The sequence below is a fragment of the Microcaecilia unicolor genome, chromosome 3 (genome assembly GCF_901765095.1).
Source record: "Microcaecilia unicolor chromosome 3, aMicUni1.1, whole genome shotgun sequence".
In the NCBI taxonomy this organism is placed as follows: Eukaryota; Metazoa; Chordata; class Amphibia; order Gymnophiona; family Siphonopidae; genus Microcaecilia; species Microcaecilia unicolor.
Window position 1 is genome coordinate 291,506,196 of NC_044033.1, and position 18,528 is coordinate 291,524,723.

The 18,528-nt window shown below is 44.7% G+C and overlaps 1 protein-coding gene and 1 long non-coding RNA gene across 2 annotated transcripts in view; both read right to left on the reverse strand.

Moving 5' to 3' along the window:
• Positions 1-488: 488 nt before the first annotated feature.
• On the reverse strand, positions 489-11,340 carry LOC115465050. Its single transcript, XR_003941309.1, has 4 exons — positions 11,302-11,340; positions 9,913-9,966; positions 6,977-7,084; positions 489-543 (listed from the first exon to the last, which is right to left on the reverse strand). It is a non-coding gene; the product is annotated as an uncharacterized LOC115465050 (long non-coding RNA).
• A 6-nt stretch (positions 11,341-11,346) lies between these two features.
• LOC115464626 (collagen alpha-1(II) chain-like) overlaps positions 11,347-18,528 on the reverse strand; it is a gene marked incomplete at its 3' end in the record, with an annotated part of 114,943 nt that continues 107,761 nt past the window's right edge. Inside the window, exon 21 of the mRNA XM_030194990.1 lies at positions 11,347-11,400. Within this exon, the coding sequence (XP_030050850.1) occupies positions 11,347-11,400 (54 nt within the window). The remainder of the gene's footprint in view (positions 11,401-18,528) is intronic.

An 18,528-nucleotide genomic window follows, 5' to 3' on the forward strand; every position in this document is an offset into this window, starting at 1 on the left:
ATGGCCATGCCCCCTTTTCAGATCCGCATCCTAGAATTTATGCACATCACTTTATAGAATACATTTAGACAGTTATGTGTAAATTCTAATTAATGCCCATTAGTGTCCATAATTGCTTGTTAAGTGCAATTATTGGTGCATTTAGCAGCCTAAAATTAGGGTCCCTAATTTGGACACTGAACATTTTGGAAAACTGATCCCTTGGTATCAGGCAATAACTTAAGCACCAAAACTGTGCACTATGAAAGATGTGCAGACAACAATGTGGGATGCTTGCCTAGTTGTAAATCTGACTCACAGTATTAGTAAATGGTATTTTCCAGGAAGTGTGCCTTCATTATGCACCATGTGATCAGAAAGATTAAATTGGTATATATGCATTGCCAACTCATAAAAGAGCATCTCAGAATGGCAGCAGAACATTTTTTGTGCATCCCCAAATTATGCAGTCACCCTACACCCCCTGCAGAGAGTGCTGTAAATACTCACTTTGGGCCCTGCAAGGCCATCCTGACCTGGGAAACCACGATTACCAGGCGCACCCTATAACAAGAAAGAGAGAATATAGAAAATGCAACCAGACTCTGAAACAATTTTAAACAAAACCTGAGCAATTACTGAATGACAATGACAGCACAAGAGATTTCTGTATTAGTAATACTCCAGGACCATAGCGGTAATTACAGCTCAAAATTTGCTCTAACAGCCAATATATCACAGGACTGTGAGAGCAATTTCAGAGTACCCCTGACTGTCTATATATCCCATGACTATAGCAATTTCCCCTAACTGTGAATATATCCCAAGACTGCAAGAGTATTTGCAGCCGAAGACTTCCCACTAAGTTAACACTGCAGGCAATTAAGACTTAGAATAGTGAAAGCCAATTTACCTCATGACTGAAGGAGTAATTATGTGGTGAGATACCATAGCAAACAGACAAGGAAATACTGGCCAGAAGTATTTAAAGGGAGAAATTATCAACATGAGCTACCATTGAGAAGTGATGCATGTGGGAAAGAGGAACCCAAACTATAACTATGTAATGCAAGGAGTGGAAAACAAAAATGAGGATGCTATAATGCCTTTTATATCGCTCCATGGTTTGACTATACCTTAAATACTATGTGCAATTCTGGTCACAGCATCTTAAAAAAGATATAGTGGAATTAGAAAAGGTACAGAGAAGGGCGACAAAAATGATAAAGAGGATGGGACAACTTCCCTATGAGGAAAGGCTGAAGAGGCTAGTGCTCTTCAGCTTGGTGAAAAGATGGCTGACGTTAGATATGACATAAGTATATAAAATAACAAGTGGAGTGGAACAGGTAGATGTGAATCACTTGTTTACTTTTTCCAAAAATACTAGGACTAGGGGGAATGCAATGAAGCTACAAAGTAGTAAATTTAAAACAAATGAGAGAAAATATTTCTTCATTCAACATGTAATTAAACTCTGGAATTCATTGCCAGAGAATGTGGTAAAAGCACTTAGCAAAGCAGGGTTTAAAAAAGGTTTGGTTATCTTCCTAAAAGAAAAGTCCATAAGCCATTATTAAGAAGGATCCACTGCTTATTTCTAGGATAAGCAGCATAAAATGTATTGTACTGTTTTAGGATCTTCCCAGGTACTTGGAATTGGCCACTGCTGGAAACAGGATACTGGGCTTGATGGACCTTTGGTCTGTTCCAGTATGGCAATGCTTATGTTCTTATGTTATTTTACTTTCAACCTCAGTTATTATTAACTAGGTCTCACTGCATAAAATGGTACCTGTGCTAAAATAACACGAGTCAGTGGTAAAATAACATATCTTAACAACAGCCTGAGTTGATAACTATGTTCCTGAGCTGGTTATAATGTGATAAGTGAATACAATACTAAAAGTATTACCATATTTAAGTCCTTGGTTTGCAACAATTTTCACAGCCACTTATGTGTAAAAATAGTGAGTTATAAGGGTAAATTAGCTGTTGAAAAATTGCTATCCTTTAATACAGCTATCAGTATGCATATTATTCATGCGGAAACATTCCTAGGAGTATTTTGAGAAAGATCAGAAAATAACATATGTAGACTACACTGTTTAGGTCAGGACTGCAGGAAACATTTATACAGGAATCCAGTTTCTATAACTCAGCCCAGGTTCACCTTTAATGTCTGTTTCATTATAGGCCTGGAGAGGACAGACACAGAGAGCAAGACACTACCAGGGGACATGAACTGTGATTGCCCTCAATAAACCTATCTGCTTACCAGCTATCATTGTCTGACATTGCTGTCTGGATGTCTCAACGCCACCTGAAATTAAACATGACCAAAACCGAGCTTCTCATTTTTCCCCCCAAACCCACCTCCCCACTCCCCCCGTTTTCTATTTCTGTTGATGGCTCTCTCATTCTCCCTGTCTCCTCAGCTCGAAACCTTGGGGTCATCTTTGACTCTTCTCTCTCCTTCTCTGATCATATCCAGCAGATCGCCAAGACCTGTCGTTTCTTTCTTTACAACATCCATAAAATCCGCCCCTTTCTTTCTGAGCACTCTACCAAAACCCTCATCAACACCCTTGTCACCTCTCGTTTAGACTACTGCAATCTACTTCTTGCTGGCCTCCCACAGTCACCTCTCCCCTCTCCAATCGGTTCAAAACTCTGCTGCCCGTCTCATCTTCCGCCAGGGTTGTTTTACTCATACTACCCCTCTCCTCAAGTCGCTTCACTGGCTCCCTATCTGTTTTCATATCCTGTTCAAACCTCTTCTACTAACCTATAAATTCACTCACTCTGCTGCTCCCCAGTATCTCTCCACATTTGTCCTTCCCTACACCTCTTCCCGTGCACTCCGCTCCATGGATAAATCCTTCTTATCTGTTCCCTTCTCCACTACTGCCAACTCCAGACTTCGCGCCTTCTGTCTCGCTGCACCCTACACCTGGAATAAACTTCCTGAGCCCCTACGTCTTGCCCCATCCTTGGCCACCTTTAAATCTAGACTGAAAGCCCACCTCTTTAACATTGCTTTTGACTCGTAACCACTTGTAACCACTTGCCTCCACCTACCCTCCTCTCCTCCTTCCTGTACACATTAATTGATTTGATTTGCTTACTTTATTTTTTGTCTATTAGATTGTAAGCTCTTTGAGCAGGGACTGTCTTTCTTCTATGTTTGTGCAGCGCTGTGTACGCCTTGTAGCGCTATAGAAATGCTAAATAGTAGTAGTAGTAGTAGTAGCATTGGCATATGCCAGCCCTTTCCAGTACCTGGGATAAGAGACTCCATCCCTGAGTGTCATCATCAGTGACATCCAGTGAAGCAGACATTACAGCAGAGAATGAGGCCATAGTAAAGTCAGTATGCTTCCAAAGGGGCTTGCCCCTTTGTGCATCCCTTCATGTGCAATTTCATGCACAAATCTTTGCCAAATTATAAATCAAATCTCTGATTATTATTATTATTATGGTATAATTTCTAATTTTTTCCCATGTTTATGTATATTCTAAATCTGGGATATAATCTAGATTTAAAATATCATAATTATGAGAGTGGCCCTGAATGAAGTTGATCTTATTTTGGTAGAGTAGTCCTGAATAAAGTTGATCTTATTTTAATAGGGATCTACACACCCAAACAAAGCAGGGAGAATTTTATGAAAAGTTGGGGGATTGGGTGCAGATAATAGGAGGGGGGGACAATAATTTGGTGTGGAGACTTAATCTTACATCCAAAGGTTGATACTTGAAAGAGGGAGAAAGAGGCATAAAAATCCACTTGCAAAAGCTGAAATAGGTCATAACCAGGCAGGGGTTAATAGATGCCTGGAGGTTGAAAAATAAGGGTGAAAGAAACTACACGTATTTTTCTCAAGTTCATGGGAACTATTGCCACACTAATTTGCCTCCACTACTGTGAAGGAGGTAACAGTGAAGCCCATGGTATTTTTGGATCATAATGCCGTATGGATTAAATTGGCATTTTACCAACAGGATAGGGTGCTCTGTTTTTGGAGGTTAAATGAGAGTATTTTGGGGAGGAAGGCGGCATGGAAGAGAATTCGGGAGTACATAGAGGAATATTTTAAGCTAAATGATACTAGAGGAGGAGGAGGAGAGTCAGAATACCTGGGAGGGTATGAAAGGGTGCGTACAGGACAGGCTTATCTCACAAGCTAGCTTTGTTAACAGGGAGAGTGAAAAAGAAGGAAGATTTATGAGGCAGCTTGAAAAGATTGGAGAAGGAGCACAAGCTAAGGTTTTGTGGGAGCTCCAGGGGGTGGGGAGGGAGTTGTTCTTATTGTAAACGGAGCAAATCATGCACACATTGGAGTCAGTAAAATAAAGTTTAAAAAATAAAAAAAGTATGTAGAGTAACCAATCTATTGAAGAGCAAAGTTATCAGGTGCTTAGTAACCCCTGGCTCCACCCTGACTCTACCTGGGTCCACCCCGGCACTACTAGATGGTATGGACAGGCAAACTGGATAGGCCATAAAGCCTTTATCTATCATCATTATCTACGTTTCTAACCAGATAGTGATGTGGCAGTAGGCAGGATATTCAGTGATACAATCTGGTTATGTGAACTGAATAACTTGTGGGGATCCAGTCAAAACTGGGTAACAAGGCAGAATCTTCTCCTACCTAGTTAACTAGCACTGAATACCAACCCCTCAGAGACTAGCAATAGATTACTGTTTGAGGCAGAAAGATGCAAAATAGGAATTAATTCGTGCTGCCTATGGCACTGGATAGATAAAGAGAAGAAAAATGTCAAACTGAAGATTTCTGGAGGTAAACTTGAAACAGTGGAAAGAACTTCACACCTCAGGAAAGGACCTCAGCAGTTTGTGTACTTTGTTGTCTTTGTGACTGGGGCTTGTGTTGAGGTCACTTCCAATCCTACTATCCAGAGAAAGTCACTTCCTGCTACTGTGAGTGACCTGACAGAAGACAGGAAGCACTGGGAATCCGTAGAGTTTGGTTGATGGCTATTTTCTGGATGTCACTTCAAGTTCTATCACCACAGAATTACAAACAAGGAATTTGGAGCTCATAATCTCTCCAGAAGAAGGAATTGTCAGTGTGTGGTCTTTGGGGGAGATTTATTTTTTTTCCTCTGTTTGGGCCTGACTGCCTGTGTCTATGGAGCCCAGTGACAGCTGGGTCCACAGAACCCTTCAGGGTCTTTAAAGGAAAAAAAAAACCTTTAGAAAATTATTTACTGTTGACAGTTGGGATATTAATTACATGAAATGTTGCAACTAATTTAACATATGGATGACGTGGAGGGGCATAATCGAACGAAAACGTCTATCTCCATCGGCGTTTATCTCCAAGAACGGGTCCGTGAAGGGGCGGACCGAACCGTATTTTGGGAAAAAATAGACGTCCATGTTTATTCGACAATTTGTGAGCTGGGCGTTTTTGTTTTTCAGCGATAATGGAAAATGAAAGCGCCCAGCTCAAAAACGAATAAATCCAAGGCATTTGTTCGTGGGAGGGGCCAGGAGTCGTAGTGCACTGGTCCCCCTCACATGCCAGGACACCAACCGGGCACCCTAGGGGGCACTGTTACAAAAAAAAAAAAAAAAAAAGGTAAAAGAGCTCCCAGGTGCATAGCACCCTTCCCTTGTGTGTTGAGCCCCCCAAATCCCCCTCAAAACCCACCACCCACAAGTCTACACCATTACTATAGCCCTAAGGGGTGAAGGTGGGTACAGTGGGTTTGGGGGGGCGGTGTGGAGGGCTCCCATTTACCAGCACAAGTGTAACAGGTGGGGGGGATGGGCCTGGGTCTACCTGCCTGACGCCCACTGCACCCCCTAATAACTGCTCCAGTGACCTGCATACTGCTGCCAGGGAGGTGGGTATGACATTTGAGGGTGAACATAAAAAGTTGTGAAACGGCATATTTTTGTGGTGGGAGGGGGTTTGTGACCACTGGGGGAGTCAGGGGAGGTCATCCCCGACTCCCTCCAGTGGTCATCTGGTCGTTTAGGGCACTTTTTGGGGCCCTATTCGTGGAAAAACAGGGTCCAGGAAAAGTGCCCTAAATTCTCGCTAAAAACGCATATTTTTTTTCCATTATCGGCGAAAGGCGCCTATCTCTAATCGGCCGATAACCACGCCCCAGTTCCGCCTTCACCACGCCTTTGACACGCCCCCATCAACTTTGTCCGCATCCGCGACGGAGTGCAGTTGGAAACGTCCAAATTCGGCTTTCGATTATACCGCTTTATTCGTTTTTGTGAGATAAACGTCTATCTCCCGATTTGGGTCGCAATATAGGCGTTTTTCTTTTTCAATTTTAAGCTGGATAATGGAACAGGCTTTTGTGCTGGTCATATTATTAACAGTCTTTTTATTGCCTTGTATAGACTCATAGGGGTCGATATTCAAAGTGATTTAACTGGCCAAAAACAGCTACTTGTTGGTTACATCACCTGTTCAGGGCTGACCGATCATCTTGCAGCATGTAAACAGTTAATGCCACTGAAAATGCTCAGTTAGCGCTTAAAGCAAAACTGGCTATTTTGGGGACCTCCAGGGGCAGAGTGGGCACTTTGCTGGTTAAGTATCAATATTCAGCACTTACCCAGCTATGGGGCACTGCATAAAAGTCATTCCTATCTGTATGTGGTGCCCCATAGCCGATTAAGTGCTGAATATTGACCTTAATCGGTTATGGTGTAGCCGGCTCTTGAAAAACAGAAATTCAATGCCGAATCCCAGATATAGTTCAACATTGAATTTCCAGGCATAATGCCAACGGTGTTCAGCAAAATACTGAACGCTGCCAGCTAAATATCGACCCCATAGTGATTAATTTAATAAATATTGTTATATCCAGCCATTCCCACTATCTCAGTTATTGGACTTTTAACCCAAAGCATTGAAACATTGCATAGAAACATCAGAGAGGCCTGACTGTTGGTATATCCTAGAACTATTGGGATAATTACAGGGGAAGGGTTACTTACTCTTTCTCCTGGAGGACCAATTGGCCCAGCAGTCCCTGATTCACCCCGGGCTCCTCTCTTGCCTTCTTCACCTGCAGGACCTGGTGCTCCCTGAAGACCTATAGGACCCTAATGAAAAACACAAAGAAAAGTCAGCTTGAAACCTAAATATTCTTACATAAAAAGTAACCATGATTCTAGCTGGAACAATTATTACCATGGTTGAGGAAAGTGAAATTCTGTGATTGGTGATACATCAATACCATACATCAACCTCCTTGGATGTAATGTGAATGCTCATGAGGCACTGATGCACTGACCTAGAGCAGGGCAGCTCTTTCAGTATCTGAAGACATCACAAGTGTGCACCAGTAATATCTTAGCTAAACCGATTGAACATTCAGTACAAGAGGACATTTTTTTTGTTGTACTCGTAAAATCTGTTTTTAATTTCTTTGCATAATTCCTTTAACCATCTTGTCTTTCAAGAAATGTTACCTTAATGTGTGAGAGCATCAGCTTCTGTAAATTTAGGTTAGAGGATTATATATTCACCATGGCTAGTGGAGTTGCAACTAAGCGCTTTTAACTGATGCTTTAATTCAAAAAGTGGAACCTCCTGCAAGGCATTTTATCAAGCATCTACAAACATTTCTAAGTGTTTTTGAATGGAAATATTTGGTCTTACCTGCTAATTTTATTTCATTGAGTTCAGCTAGACCAGTCTAGAATGCATAGGGGTGGGTTTGAGAGACCAGGAGGGGCATAATCGAACGGAGCGCCCAAGTTTTCCTGGGGCCGTCATCGGACGGCTCCGTGAAGGGGCGGGGAAACCCATATTATTGAAACAAGATATGCAGCCATCTTTCATTTTGATAATACGGTTGGGGACGCCCAAATCTCCACACTTAGGTTGACCTTAGAGATGGTCGTCCCTGGTTTTCGGCGATAATGGAAACCGAGGACGCCCATCTCAGAAACGACCAAATCCAAGCCATTAGGTCATGGGAGGAGCCAGCATTCGTAGTGCACTGGTCTCCTTCACATGCCAGGACACCAACTGGGCACCCTAGGGGGCACCACAGTGGACTTCACAAATTGCTCTCAGGTGCATAGCTCCCTTACCTTGTGTGCTGAGCCCCCCCAACCCCCCCCCCCCCAAAACCCACTCCCCACAACTGTACACCACTACCATAGCCTGAAGGAGTGAAGAGGGGCACAGTGGGTTTGTGGTGGGTTTACCACCACATGTGTATTTATTTATTTTAATTATTTATTTGTTACATTTGTATCCACAATAACAGTCAATGCTGCGGGTCTACTCGCAAAGAAGTGAGACTTGAACAAAGAATGGAGGGAGGGAGGAGACCTCAGACTGGTGAAATTCCAGCAAACTGCTGATAATATTCTGATTAGAGGGTCACCATAAATCAATCATTGATCTCGACCCAACCACCTCCCTCTACCTGGAACAATATATTTTTTTAAAGCAATCTGCCAGAACAGCAACTGTTTAAACTTCTTCACTCTAGCGGCTGCATTGCTGCTAATTACCCCCAGCTGTGCAGGGTGTTGCCTGACAGCCTCTTTCTAAGGCTTCCTTGGCTCACCTCTTCTGAGAAATGTAGTTCTCCACACTTAAAGAACATTTAAGTGTACCATCTGGGTTCTAAGGTGAGTAATATTTCACTATGTTTACTTTCCTGACAAGCAGAGCCTGCTTGCTTATCACAAGGGATATGGAGCAAAATGAGTCAGGCAAGAGCTCCCTCCTGCAAAACTCCCCAGCAGCCTTCAAATAGTTTCATTTTAAAAAAAGAAGAAGAAGGTTCTCTTCTTTAAAAAATATAAAGAAGCGGCCATATTATTATTATATTTATTTATTTATTTATAGCAAAAAAAAATAAGGGGGAACAATTAACCCCCAAAAGTGTCTGGCTGGACTAGTAGGAAAAGGACCTGGACTCATCCAGGAATTCCCTGAGATACAGAAACTTTGAATTCTAAACCCACCTACTTTCATCTGGGTTACCAGTTCTCCAACTGGGTCCAGGAGTTACCTCATCAATCCAATTCTGTGCTACATGGGATGCTCGTCACCATCTACTGAAAACAGAGAATACTACTGAGTTGTCGCCACACAGTGCCTTTTATAGCACAGAGCTCTCAGCTCACTGGTCTCTGTCTCCATCTACTGACTGATGGGCACAACCCATGCATTTTGGACTGATCTGGTTAGGATGAAAGGAAATATTTTTTTGTTTTCTAATTGCTACACAATCCTATGCCTGTAGAAAAGTAATCCAAATGTCTCTCTGTTGGGTTCAGCTACACTGTGCTAGGAAGTGAAAGGAAGGCAGTGTGTCAACTGAGCAATGTCGTTGGGTGAACTGTACCTGGAGCTTTCTAATCACTTCAGGATATCCATTAATGTATTTCAAATTCGTTTACAGATTTCATTCCTTTACTTCACAACATACTTGGGGGCACTAAAATTCTTCAAGGTATATCTTCTACACATTGCTATTGATAGGTCTTGTTATGCTGTATTATGTGTGACTTGCTATCATCTTGCTGCACCTGTGTTCTTTCATTATACTGGTCTACTGCACCTGTGTACTGTTGCTGCAATATTATATGTATTTTTTTATTACATTCCTATATCTGATCTGTTATCATCATGCTTCACCTGTGTTTTATCATTATGCTATTGTATCTATGTCTTCTTATTATGCGGCTTTATCTGAATCTTGTTATTACATTGATGTACTCTATCTGGATTCTCTTCTCATTTCTTTTCTGATGCAGACTCCATACTATTTTGATTGCTTTCCTCTGAACTGCTTTCAGTCTTTTTTACATCCTTGGCAAGATATGGCCTCAAAAGCTAAATACAGTACTTCACGTGGGGACCCTGTACATGCATTGTAAACATTTGTAACTGATCAGATACTTACAATTTCACCTTTGGGGCCTTGTTCACCTTTAAAGCCAGCAATACCTGGGTCTCCCTATGGAAAAAAAAGCAACAGAAGTTTCTTGGTATCTGTTTGTGACAGGGGCGGACTGACCACTGGAACAATAGGGCAGTGCCCAAGGGTCCACAGCAGTAAGGGGCCCACTCTCCCCTAGCCTCCATTTAGTTTAATCACTTTTGATAGGTGGTTAGGGGCCCATGATCCTTACTGCCCAGGGGTCCAGACCACTGTCACTCCACCCCTGGTATGTGATATTAGTAGATGGTACTAAAGGAAAACCAAATGACCACTATCTTCTACCCTCATCAGCAGCTCCCTAATGGGTGATCCTGTTGTAAGGGGCCTGGAGGGAACCCGGAAGAATTGGACAGTTTGGCTCTGGTAGGGGATGAGGGAGAAATAAAAAGTCTGTTTTAGTCATATAATGAAGAGGAATTATTAAGTTCCTCTGAAGCTGAAAACAGTAGCCTTGTAGGGTATGAGCTGTGAATATTTGGCTGAGGATAATGATCTGTTGAACCAAAATGTACTAGCAAAGGTCTTGGAACCTAAGACATGAAGGAAACTGAGCAAAGTGTGTGCAGTTTAGCAAAAGAAGGATGTGTGTGGGCCAGAAAGATGTGTACATGTTAAAGTAACAGAAAGGGACTGAGAAAGTAAAAGTGTGTTACTTGCCAATTATCTTACCATGCCAAGGAATGTATCTTTATCCTAAAAATTGCTAATAAAAACAACTCTAGAATAGAGATTAGTGGCTTGTCTAGCAAAGCTGCTGGATTTATAGCTGCATGATGGACTTTCCTAAAGCTTTAGGTATTATTTTATACTTGTAACCTGTGTTGTGTGTTTATTTCCTTGAACATACCTTGGGATCTGAAATCTAAGAGCTGAGGTAAGGGCAAGAAGTCTCCCAGGTTTCAACAGACATCAATCCTTATGATTGTGTCTCAGTACTACAGTTTTTTCACATCTGGTCATCTCATGCTCCCTTTCCTCAGGTCCTTCTAGCTAATCCACATAACTTACATCTGTCTAATATTAAAGGTGGCCACCTGTTCTGTGAAACCAGACACAGAGCCCCTCATTCTGCATTACTGCAATCAGATAGGGGAAGACCTAGGTCTGTGTTAGTGAGATCAGACAGGGATGTCTGCATTCAGTCTGTGTTAGTGTGACTGGACACTTATGCACTGGGTCTGTACTAGTGATAACAAACAGAGAAATCCTTACTTTGCAAATGCCACCTTATACTGTGAAAACTAGGGAGGTGCAGAGAGCTCTGTGCTGATTGGACAGTGACAGCAGAGAGCAATTAATTTCATAATGATTACACATTAAGAGATTGGAGTAAGAGATATAGGTACTCACCTGCTGGCCTTTAGGACCCAAAGGACCAGTAGCACCCTGAGGCCCTGGAGGTCCACGAGGGCCAGGGAAACCAGGGGCACCAGCAATGCCAGCAGCACCCTGCCAGTAAGAAAATAGAGAAGACAAATTAGAATGTCAGAACCTCAATAAAATACCAGAATCTTGCAGCAGTTTCTAAGCTTAGCAACAGACTAGTGATACACTGGGAATAATAATCTCTATTTTTTATATTTAGTGACGAATCTACTACGTTCCATTAGTTCTACCATTAGAGATAAGATACAAATCTATGCAAAAATAGTTTATCACCTATTAGCATAGGAAAAAAGTACACATGCAATCTGCTTTGGAGATGCATTAACCAAAACAACTGCTCCGTATAGAGGTGTACTTAAATACTGCAATATCATCAACGTGTACCTAGGTACTTGCATGTCTGGGCTTCAGCATTTGCAGTAATGGACAGCTCATTTGCATTTTGTTAATACTGGCCATTACTAGGTGCGATAAATACCATGGGGTAGATTCAGTAAATGGCACCCAAAGTTGGGTGCCAGTATGATGTTCGCTAAGTGCAATTCTATAAAGGCAGTTCCCCATGGAACTGTATTCATAAAATACTAGCTTGTCATGTCCCCTACCTCAACGCAAGCGGCGTCCTCAGGCTGCGCAGGGTCCCGTCGACACGCACACTTGACTGGCACAGCCCTCAGCCATGTGTGTGTGGTTCTTCTCTGGCTGCAGGCTCCTTGATTGCTTTGCTTCCATGCACCTGGCTCTGCTCTCTCTCTGCCTGGCTTCCAGGCTCCTTGATTGCTTTGCTTCCACCCACCTGGGTCTGCTCTTCCTCTGCCTGGATTCCCTTCCTTCTCTCCTATTGGTCTTCCGGTTCCTCCTTCCCCTGCTCTTGTCCTATGGCTATGCCCCTTCTCCCTGATGATATCAGACACCAGCACTTTATCAGCTGAGCTCTCCCTAGACTCCTTGCTTTGGCTTCTACTTTGGTAGGTGTTACTTGCTCAGTAGTGTACTTCTCCTCTACTTTGTTCTTCATTACTGACTCTGCCTGTACCTGGATCACTCTCTGGCATGCTGCCTGTCTGGCCGTCACGTTCATCACCCCAATTCCTGCTCCATCTCTTAAGCCCTGCAGCCCGCCCGCACCTAGGGGCTCAACCTCAGGGGAACGGCAGTCAGCGCAGGTGAAACCCGGGGTTGTCCAGCCGCCAAGCAGAAACTGGTCCAATACTGGGCTTGACAGCGCTCTACTTGGTACAAGAACTCACAGGTCTGACAGTAAGCCGAAGCCATGAGTTCGCCAGACAAACCCGACTTGGCAAATTTGGCCCAGGTTCTTCAGCAACAACAGGCCCATGTTTGTTCCCAGTTGTCTACTCTTCAATCCCAACGGCAAGTTCCTGCTGCACCATCCGGACCAGTTTTACCCACTCCTGGGTTAAGGCTCCCTGAGCCTCCCCGGTTTGACAGAACCCCTTCCACTTGTCGAGGGTTCCTCAACCAATGTCTTATGTTTTTTGAAATGCAACCCGGAGTCTTTTCCTCTGATAAACTCAAGATCACTTATATAATCTCCCTGCTCTCCAGACCAGCCCTGGCTTGGGCCTCTCCTCTCTGGGAGCAGCAGGATCCTCTACTCACTGATCTTGGGGAATTTCTTCGCCACTTTAGCTTAGTTTTCGACATGCCTGGACGTCCCTCCTTGGCAGACGGAGACCTTCTATGGATTCAACAAGGCAATTGCTCTATAGGGGCATATGCCATACGCTTTCAAACCCTAACCTCCGAGGTGAGATGGCACCAGGAGGCCCTCACCGCCATCTTCTGGCAGGAGTTAACAGGCCGAATCAAAGACGAGTTGGCAGGCAGGGAACTTCCGACCACATTGGATGCCCGAGTACTCTCTGCATCCTTATCGATGTTCGGTTTCAAAAGAGGACACAGGAACGTTCTGCTCAGCGTCAATCACAGAGACCATCTCCTCGGGTGTCGCATCCTTCTTCTCCTAAAGGAGCTACTGGCACCACTTCTGGAATCTCCGAAGAGCCGATGGTTATCGGGCGGCATCGCCTCTCTGAGAAGGAAAGAGTTCACCCTCGGGACAATCAATTCTGCCTCTATTGTGGGCAGGCTGGCCATTTCCTGAGATATTGGCCAAATAAACCGGGAAATGCGTTGACCCAGGGCCTGAAGGTGGTAGTCCTGGGTCGATTCTCACCTCTTCCGGATAATCTTGTCTCCATCCCTATTTTCCTGCGCTGGAAGGAACTTTGTATTAGCACCATGGCTTTGATCGATTCAGGGGCCAGAGGGAATTTTATTGACGCCAGTCTCCTAGTCCAGCTTGGAACTCCCTCAATGGCCTGTAAACCTACTTTACAAGTGACCTCCATTCAGGGACTGACTCTACCCTACTCCATTACCCATGTCACTCGGCCGTTGCAGATGCAAGTAGGAATTTTACATAAGGAAGAGATTCAACTTCTGGTTCTTCCCCGGGCCATCCATCCTGCTATTTTAGGCCTGCCTTGGTTACGACAACACAGTATCAACTGGACCACTAGCGATATCGACAGTTGGGGTTCCCAATGTTTTGCTTCCTGTCTCACGCCGGTGGTTCCTCCTCCGAGGACTATTTCTGCCTCCCCCGGGGGCCTGCTTCCCTGTTTTCAATGCCCAGGAGGCTGATTCCCTTCCTCCGCATCGTTCTTTTGACTGCCCTATCGAATTACTTCTGGGCAAGACACCACCTCGGGGTCGGCTGTATACCCTCTACTGGGAGAAATCTAAAGTCATGTGGGAATACATTCAAGAAAACTTCCAAAAGGGCTTCATCAGACCCTCCTCCTCTCCGGCAGGGGCAGGTTTCTTCTTTGTAACCAAGAAGGACGGCTCTCTGCAACCTTGTATAGTATACCAGGGTTTTAATGAAATAACCATTAAGAACCGGTATCCACTCCCTCTGATTCCAGAACTTTTCGACCATCTGCAGGGAGTATCTATCTTTACCAATCTGGATCTCCGAGGTGCCTACAATCTGGTCCAAATCCGACACGGGGACGAATGGAAGACCACCTTTAATACCCATGAAGGACATTTCGAATATCTAATCATACCATTTGGCCTTTGTAATGCACCTGCGATCTTTCAGGAATTCATTAACTTCATTTTTCAAGATCTCCTGTACTCCTCAGTCATAGTTTACCTGGATGATATTTTGTTTTTTTCTGCTTCTGTTCAAGACCACCCTCATCATGTCCGCACCGTTCTCCAACGCCTCCGGGACTACCGTCTCTTTGCCAAACTAGAGAAGTGTTCGTTTCATCAACGGTCTATTCCACTCTTGGGATATATCGTCTCTTCAGAGGGGCTCCTAATGGACCCCACCAAACTCCGAGCCATCCGGGATTGGCCCATGCCCCAGCGTCCCCAGGCCTTGCAATGCTTTTTGGGGTTTGCTAACTACTACCGGTAGTTCATCCATAAATACTCCCTTATCACTGCCCCTCTTACTGCACTGACCAGGAAGGGTGCTGATGTGAGGAACTAGACACCAGAGGCCCAGGAGGCTTTTGCCACCTTAAAGCAAGCCTTTCTCTCTGTCCTGTGCTTCGAAGCCCAGATATAAAAAAAAAACATTCATTTTAGAGGTGGATGCCTCTTCGCTGGGGGCAGGGGCCATTCTGTCTCAAACCTCAGACTCTGGCGTCATCCCTGTTTCTTTTTTTCCAAAACATTTTCTACGGTAGAGCGTAACTACACCATTGGGGACCGGGAATTGTTGGCCCTTAAATTGGCTCTCCAGGAATGGCGATATCTCCTGGAGGGGGCCTTGCACCCCATCACAGTAATCACCGACCACAATAATCTTCTATACCTTCAGGATGCTAAGAAACTAAACCCGCGACAGGCACGCTGGTCTCTTTTCTTTGCCCGTTTTAACTTCCGCCTGGTATTTCGAGCTGCTGAAAAGAATATTCAGGCTGATGCGCTATCCAGGGCCTTCAACCCACCCGAAGAACCCGAGGAATCCTACCCCATGCTTAATCCTGCCTGTGTTGCCTCTACGACTGTATTTTCTTCTGTCAGCATGAAGACCTCTGTTCCACCCCAGTCCAGGAAGAAGGTTCTCAAATGGGGACACTCCTCCATGTTTGCTGGTCACTCCGGATTCCGCAAGACTTTTCATTTAATCTCTCAGTACTATTGGTGGGCACGCATGGCTCAGGATGTCTTACATTTTGTTTCCACCTGTCCCGTCTGTGCCCGAAACAAATCCTCTCCTAGCAAGCCGTGGGGATTCTTACAGCCACTGCCAGTTCCACAGCTCCCTTGGCAGGAAGTATCTATGGACTTTATTACTGATTTACCAATGTCCCAAGGTCACACGGTCATTTGAGTAGTGGTGGATTGATTCTCCCATATGGCCCATTTCATTCCCATGAAATCTCTCCCCTCAACCGCTACTCTTGCCAAGACTTTCATCCAGCATATTTTTCGTTTACATGGTCTACCTCTCCGGATCATAAGTGATCAGGGATCTCAATTCACTTCTAGGTTCTGGAGAGCACTGTGTTCTGCTTTTGGCATCACCACCCATTTTTCATCAGCATACCACCCAAAGACCAATGGAATAGTGGAACGGGTCAATCAAACTCTCAAGACCTTCCTTGCGAATGTATACTAATAACCGACAGGATGAATGGTCCACATTACTCCCCTGGGCTGAATTCGACTATAACAACGGTCTCCACACTGCCCCTCATACATCACCATTTTTTACAGTATACGAGCGCCACCCACGACTACCACTTCGGATCCCTCAGACCCAAGCCACGCCTCAGCTCCAACAGACCCTCACTGATATCCAGGACATTTGAGGCAGGATCCAACACAACTTTAGTGAGCTGCTACTAGATACAAGCTTTTTGCAGATCGTAAGAGGCGGTCTGCTCTGACCTTTCAACCTGGACAAAAATTTTGGCTTAGTACCAAATACTTGAGACTCCGATTACCCTCCTTCAAGTTTGCTCCCCGATACATTGGACCCTTTTCAGTACGATCTCGGGTGGGAGCCATCACTTATTGTCTCCAATTACCAGGTAATCTCAAGGTCCACAATGCTTTCCACATGTCCCTGCTAAAGCCATTCTTGACCTCGAAATGGCACCCAGAACCAAAGAAGATCATCGTTTCTGATTCTGAGCCAGATCCTGAATTTGAGGTAGATGAGGTTCTGGACTCCAAACGTCAAAGGGGATGGCTGTTCTATTTGCTATCCTGGAAGCACTTTGGTCCCAATGACAATTCCTGGGAGCCCGCTGCCAACGTCCATGCACCTGAATTGATACAGGAGTTCCATACCCACTACCCATCCAGGCCCGTACCTAGGCAGAGGGGGGCCCTTAAGGAGGGGGTACTGTCATGTCCCCTACCTCAACGCAAGTGGCGTCCTCGAGCTGCGCAGGGTCCTGTCGACACGCACACTTGACTGGCTGAAGCTCCTTGATTGATTTGCTTCCATGCACCTGGCTCTGCTCTCTCTCTCTGCCTGGCTTCCAGGCTCCTTGATTGCTTTGCTTCCACTCACCTGGTTCTCCTCTTCCTCTGCCTGGCTTCCCTTGCTTCTCTCCTATTGGTCTTCCAGTTCCTCCTTCCCCTGCTCTTGCCCTATGGCTGTGCCCCTTCTCCCTGCTGATGTCAGATACCAGCACTATCAGCTGAGCTCTCCTTAGACTCCTTGCTTTGGCTTCTACTTTGAAAGGTGTTACTTACTCAGTAGTGTGCTTCTCCTCTACTTTGTTCTTTGTTACTGACTCTGCCCGTACCTGGATTACTCTCGTGTCTGCTGCCTGCCTACTGACTCTGCCTGTACCTGGATTACTCTTGTGCCTGCTGCCTGCCTACTGACTCTGCCTGTACCTGGATTACTCTCTTGACCTGCTGCCTGCCTACTGACTCTGCCTGTACCTGGATTACTCTCTTGACCTGCTGCCTGCCTACTGACTCTGCCTGTACCTGGATCACTCTCTTGCCTGCTGCCCGTCTGGCCGTCATGTTCATCACCCCGCTTCCTGCTCCATCTCATAAGCCCTGCAGGCCGGCCGCACCTAGGGGCTCAACCTCTGGGGAACGGCGATCAGTGCAGGTGAAACCCGGAGTTGTCCGGCCGCCAAGCAGAACCTGGTCCGAGTACCGGGCTCGGCAGCGCTCTACTTGGTACAAGGACTCACAGGTCTGACATAGCTTAAGTGATTTTCACACTTAACATTACACACAAGCATTTACGCCTGACCAAGGCTGATGTAAATGCTTGCACCTAACTGGCAAAAATGGAAGTATTCTATAACTCCGTCCCTAGATCCTGGGAATGCTCATGTCCCGCCCATGCCTCTTCCTTGGCAACACACCCTTTAGAGCTGCATCTGAGAGGTGCTCAGTTTACAGAATAGGGGCATAAGTCAGTTACACACGCAACTGCTAATTAGTGCCAATTAGTGCTTGTAAAGGATAATTATTGGTACATATCACCAATTAAGTACAAATTTAGCTAATTATATTACACACGTAACTGACCCTATTCTATAACTGGGTGTACATTTCCGTGCCCAATTTTAGGCGCCATTTATAGAATGGAGGGGCATGTGCCTAGAATTCATAAAAAGCTGAGCTCCCAAATTTATGCACCTACGTTAGGCTCTTAAATTTGTGCCCTACGGCGCATACGTTTTCAGCTGAAAATGCATCTTAATTAGAAGCTTAAAAGTTATGCTTCTAAATTTTGGCCTACCATTCGTTGCCCAGATTTATGAGTATAATTTATGAGTATACTCCTGAAAATCAGTGCTAAGTTCCTAACTTTTTTCCCCACCCTAAATTTGTCCCTGTTGCCTCCCACGTTTTATGCTCTTAAGTTTAGGAGTTGAGTGGATATAAATTTATGCAAACAGCCCTAGTAAATTTTCAAAGTGACCAACTTGTTTAGGATAATGTGGGAAATAAATGTCACAAATAAATAAATAAGTCCTTTGAATATGAGGCCCCATGTTAACACGTGAAAATGGCCAATGCTAGTGTTCTTTAGCTCTTCGGCCCCTTAAAGCAGTGTTTCCCAAGCCCAGTCCTGGAGTACTCCTTCAGTCAAGTTTTCAGGATAGCCACAATGAATATGAATAAACTTGATTTGCATACACAGCCTTCATTATATGC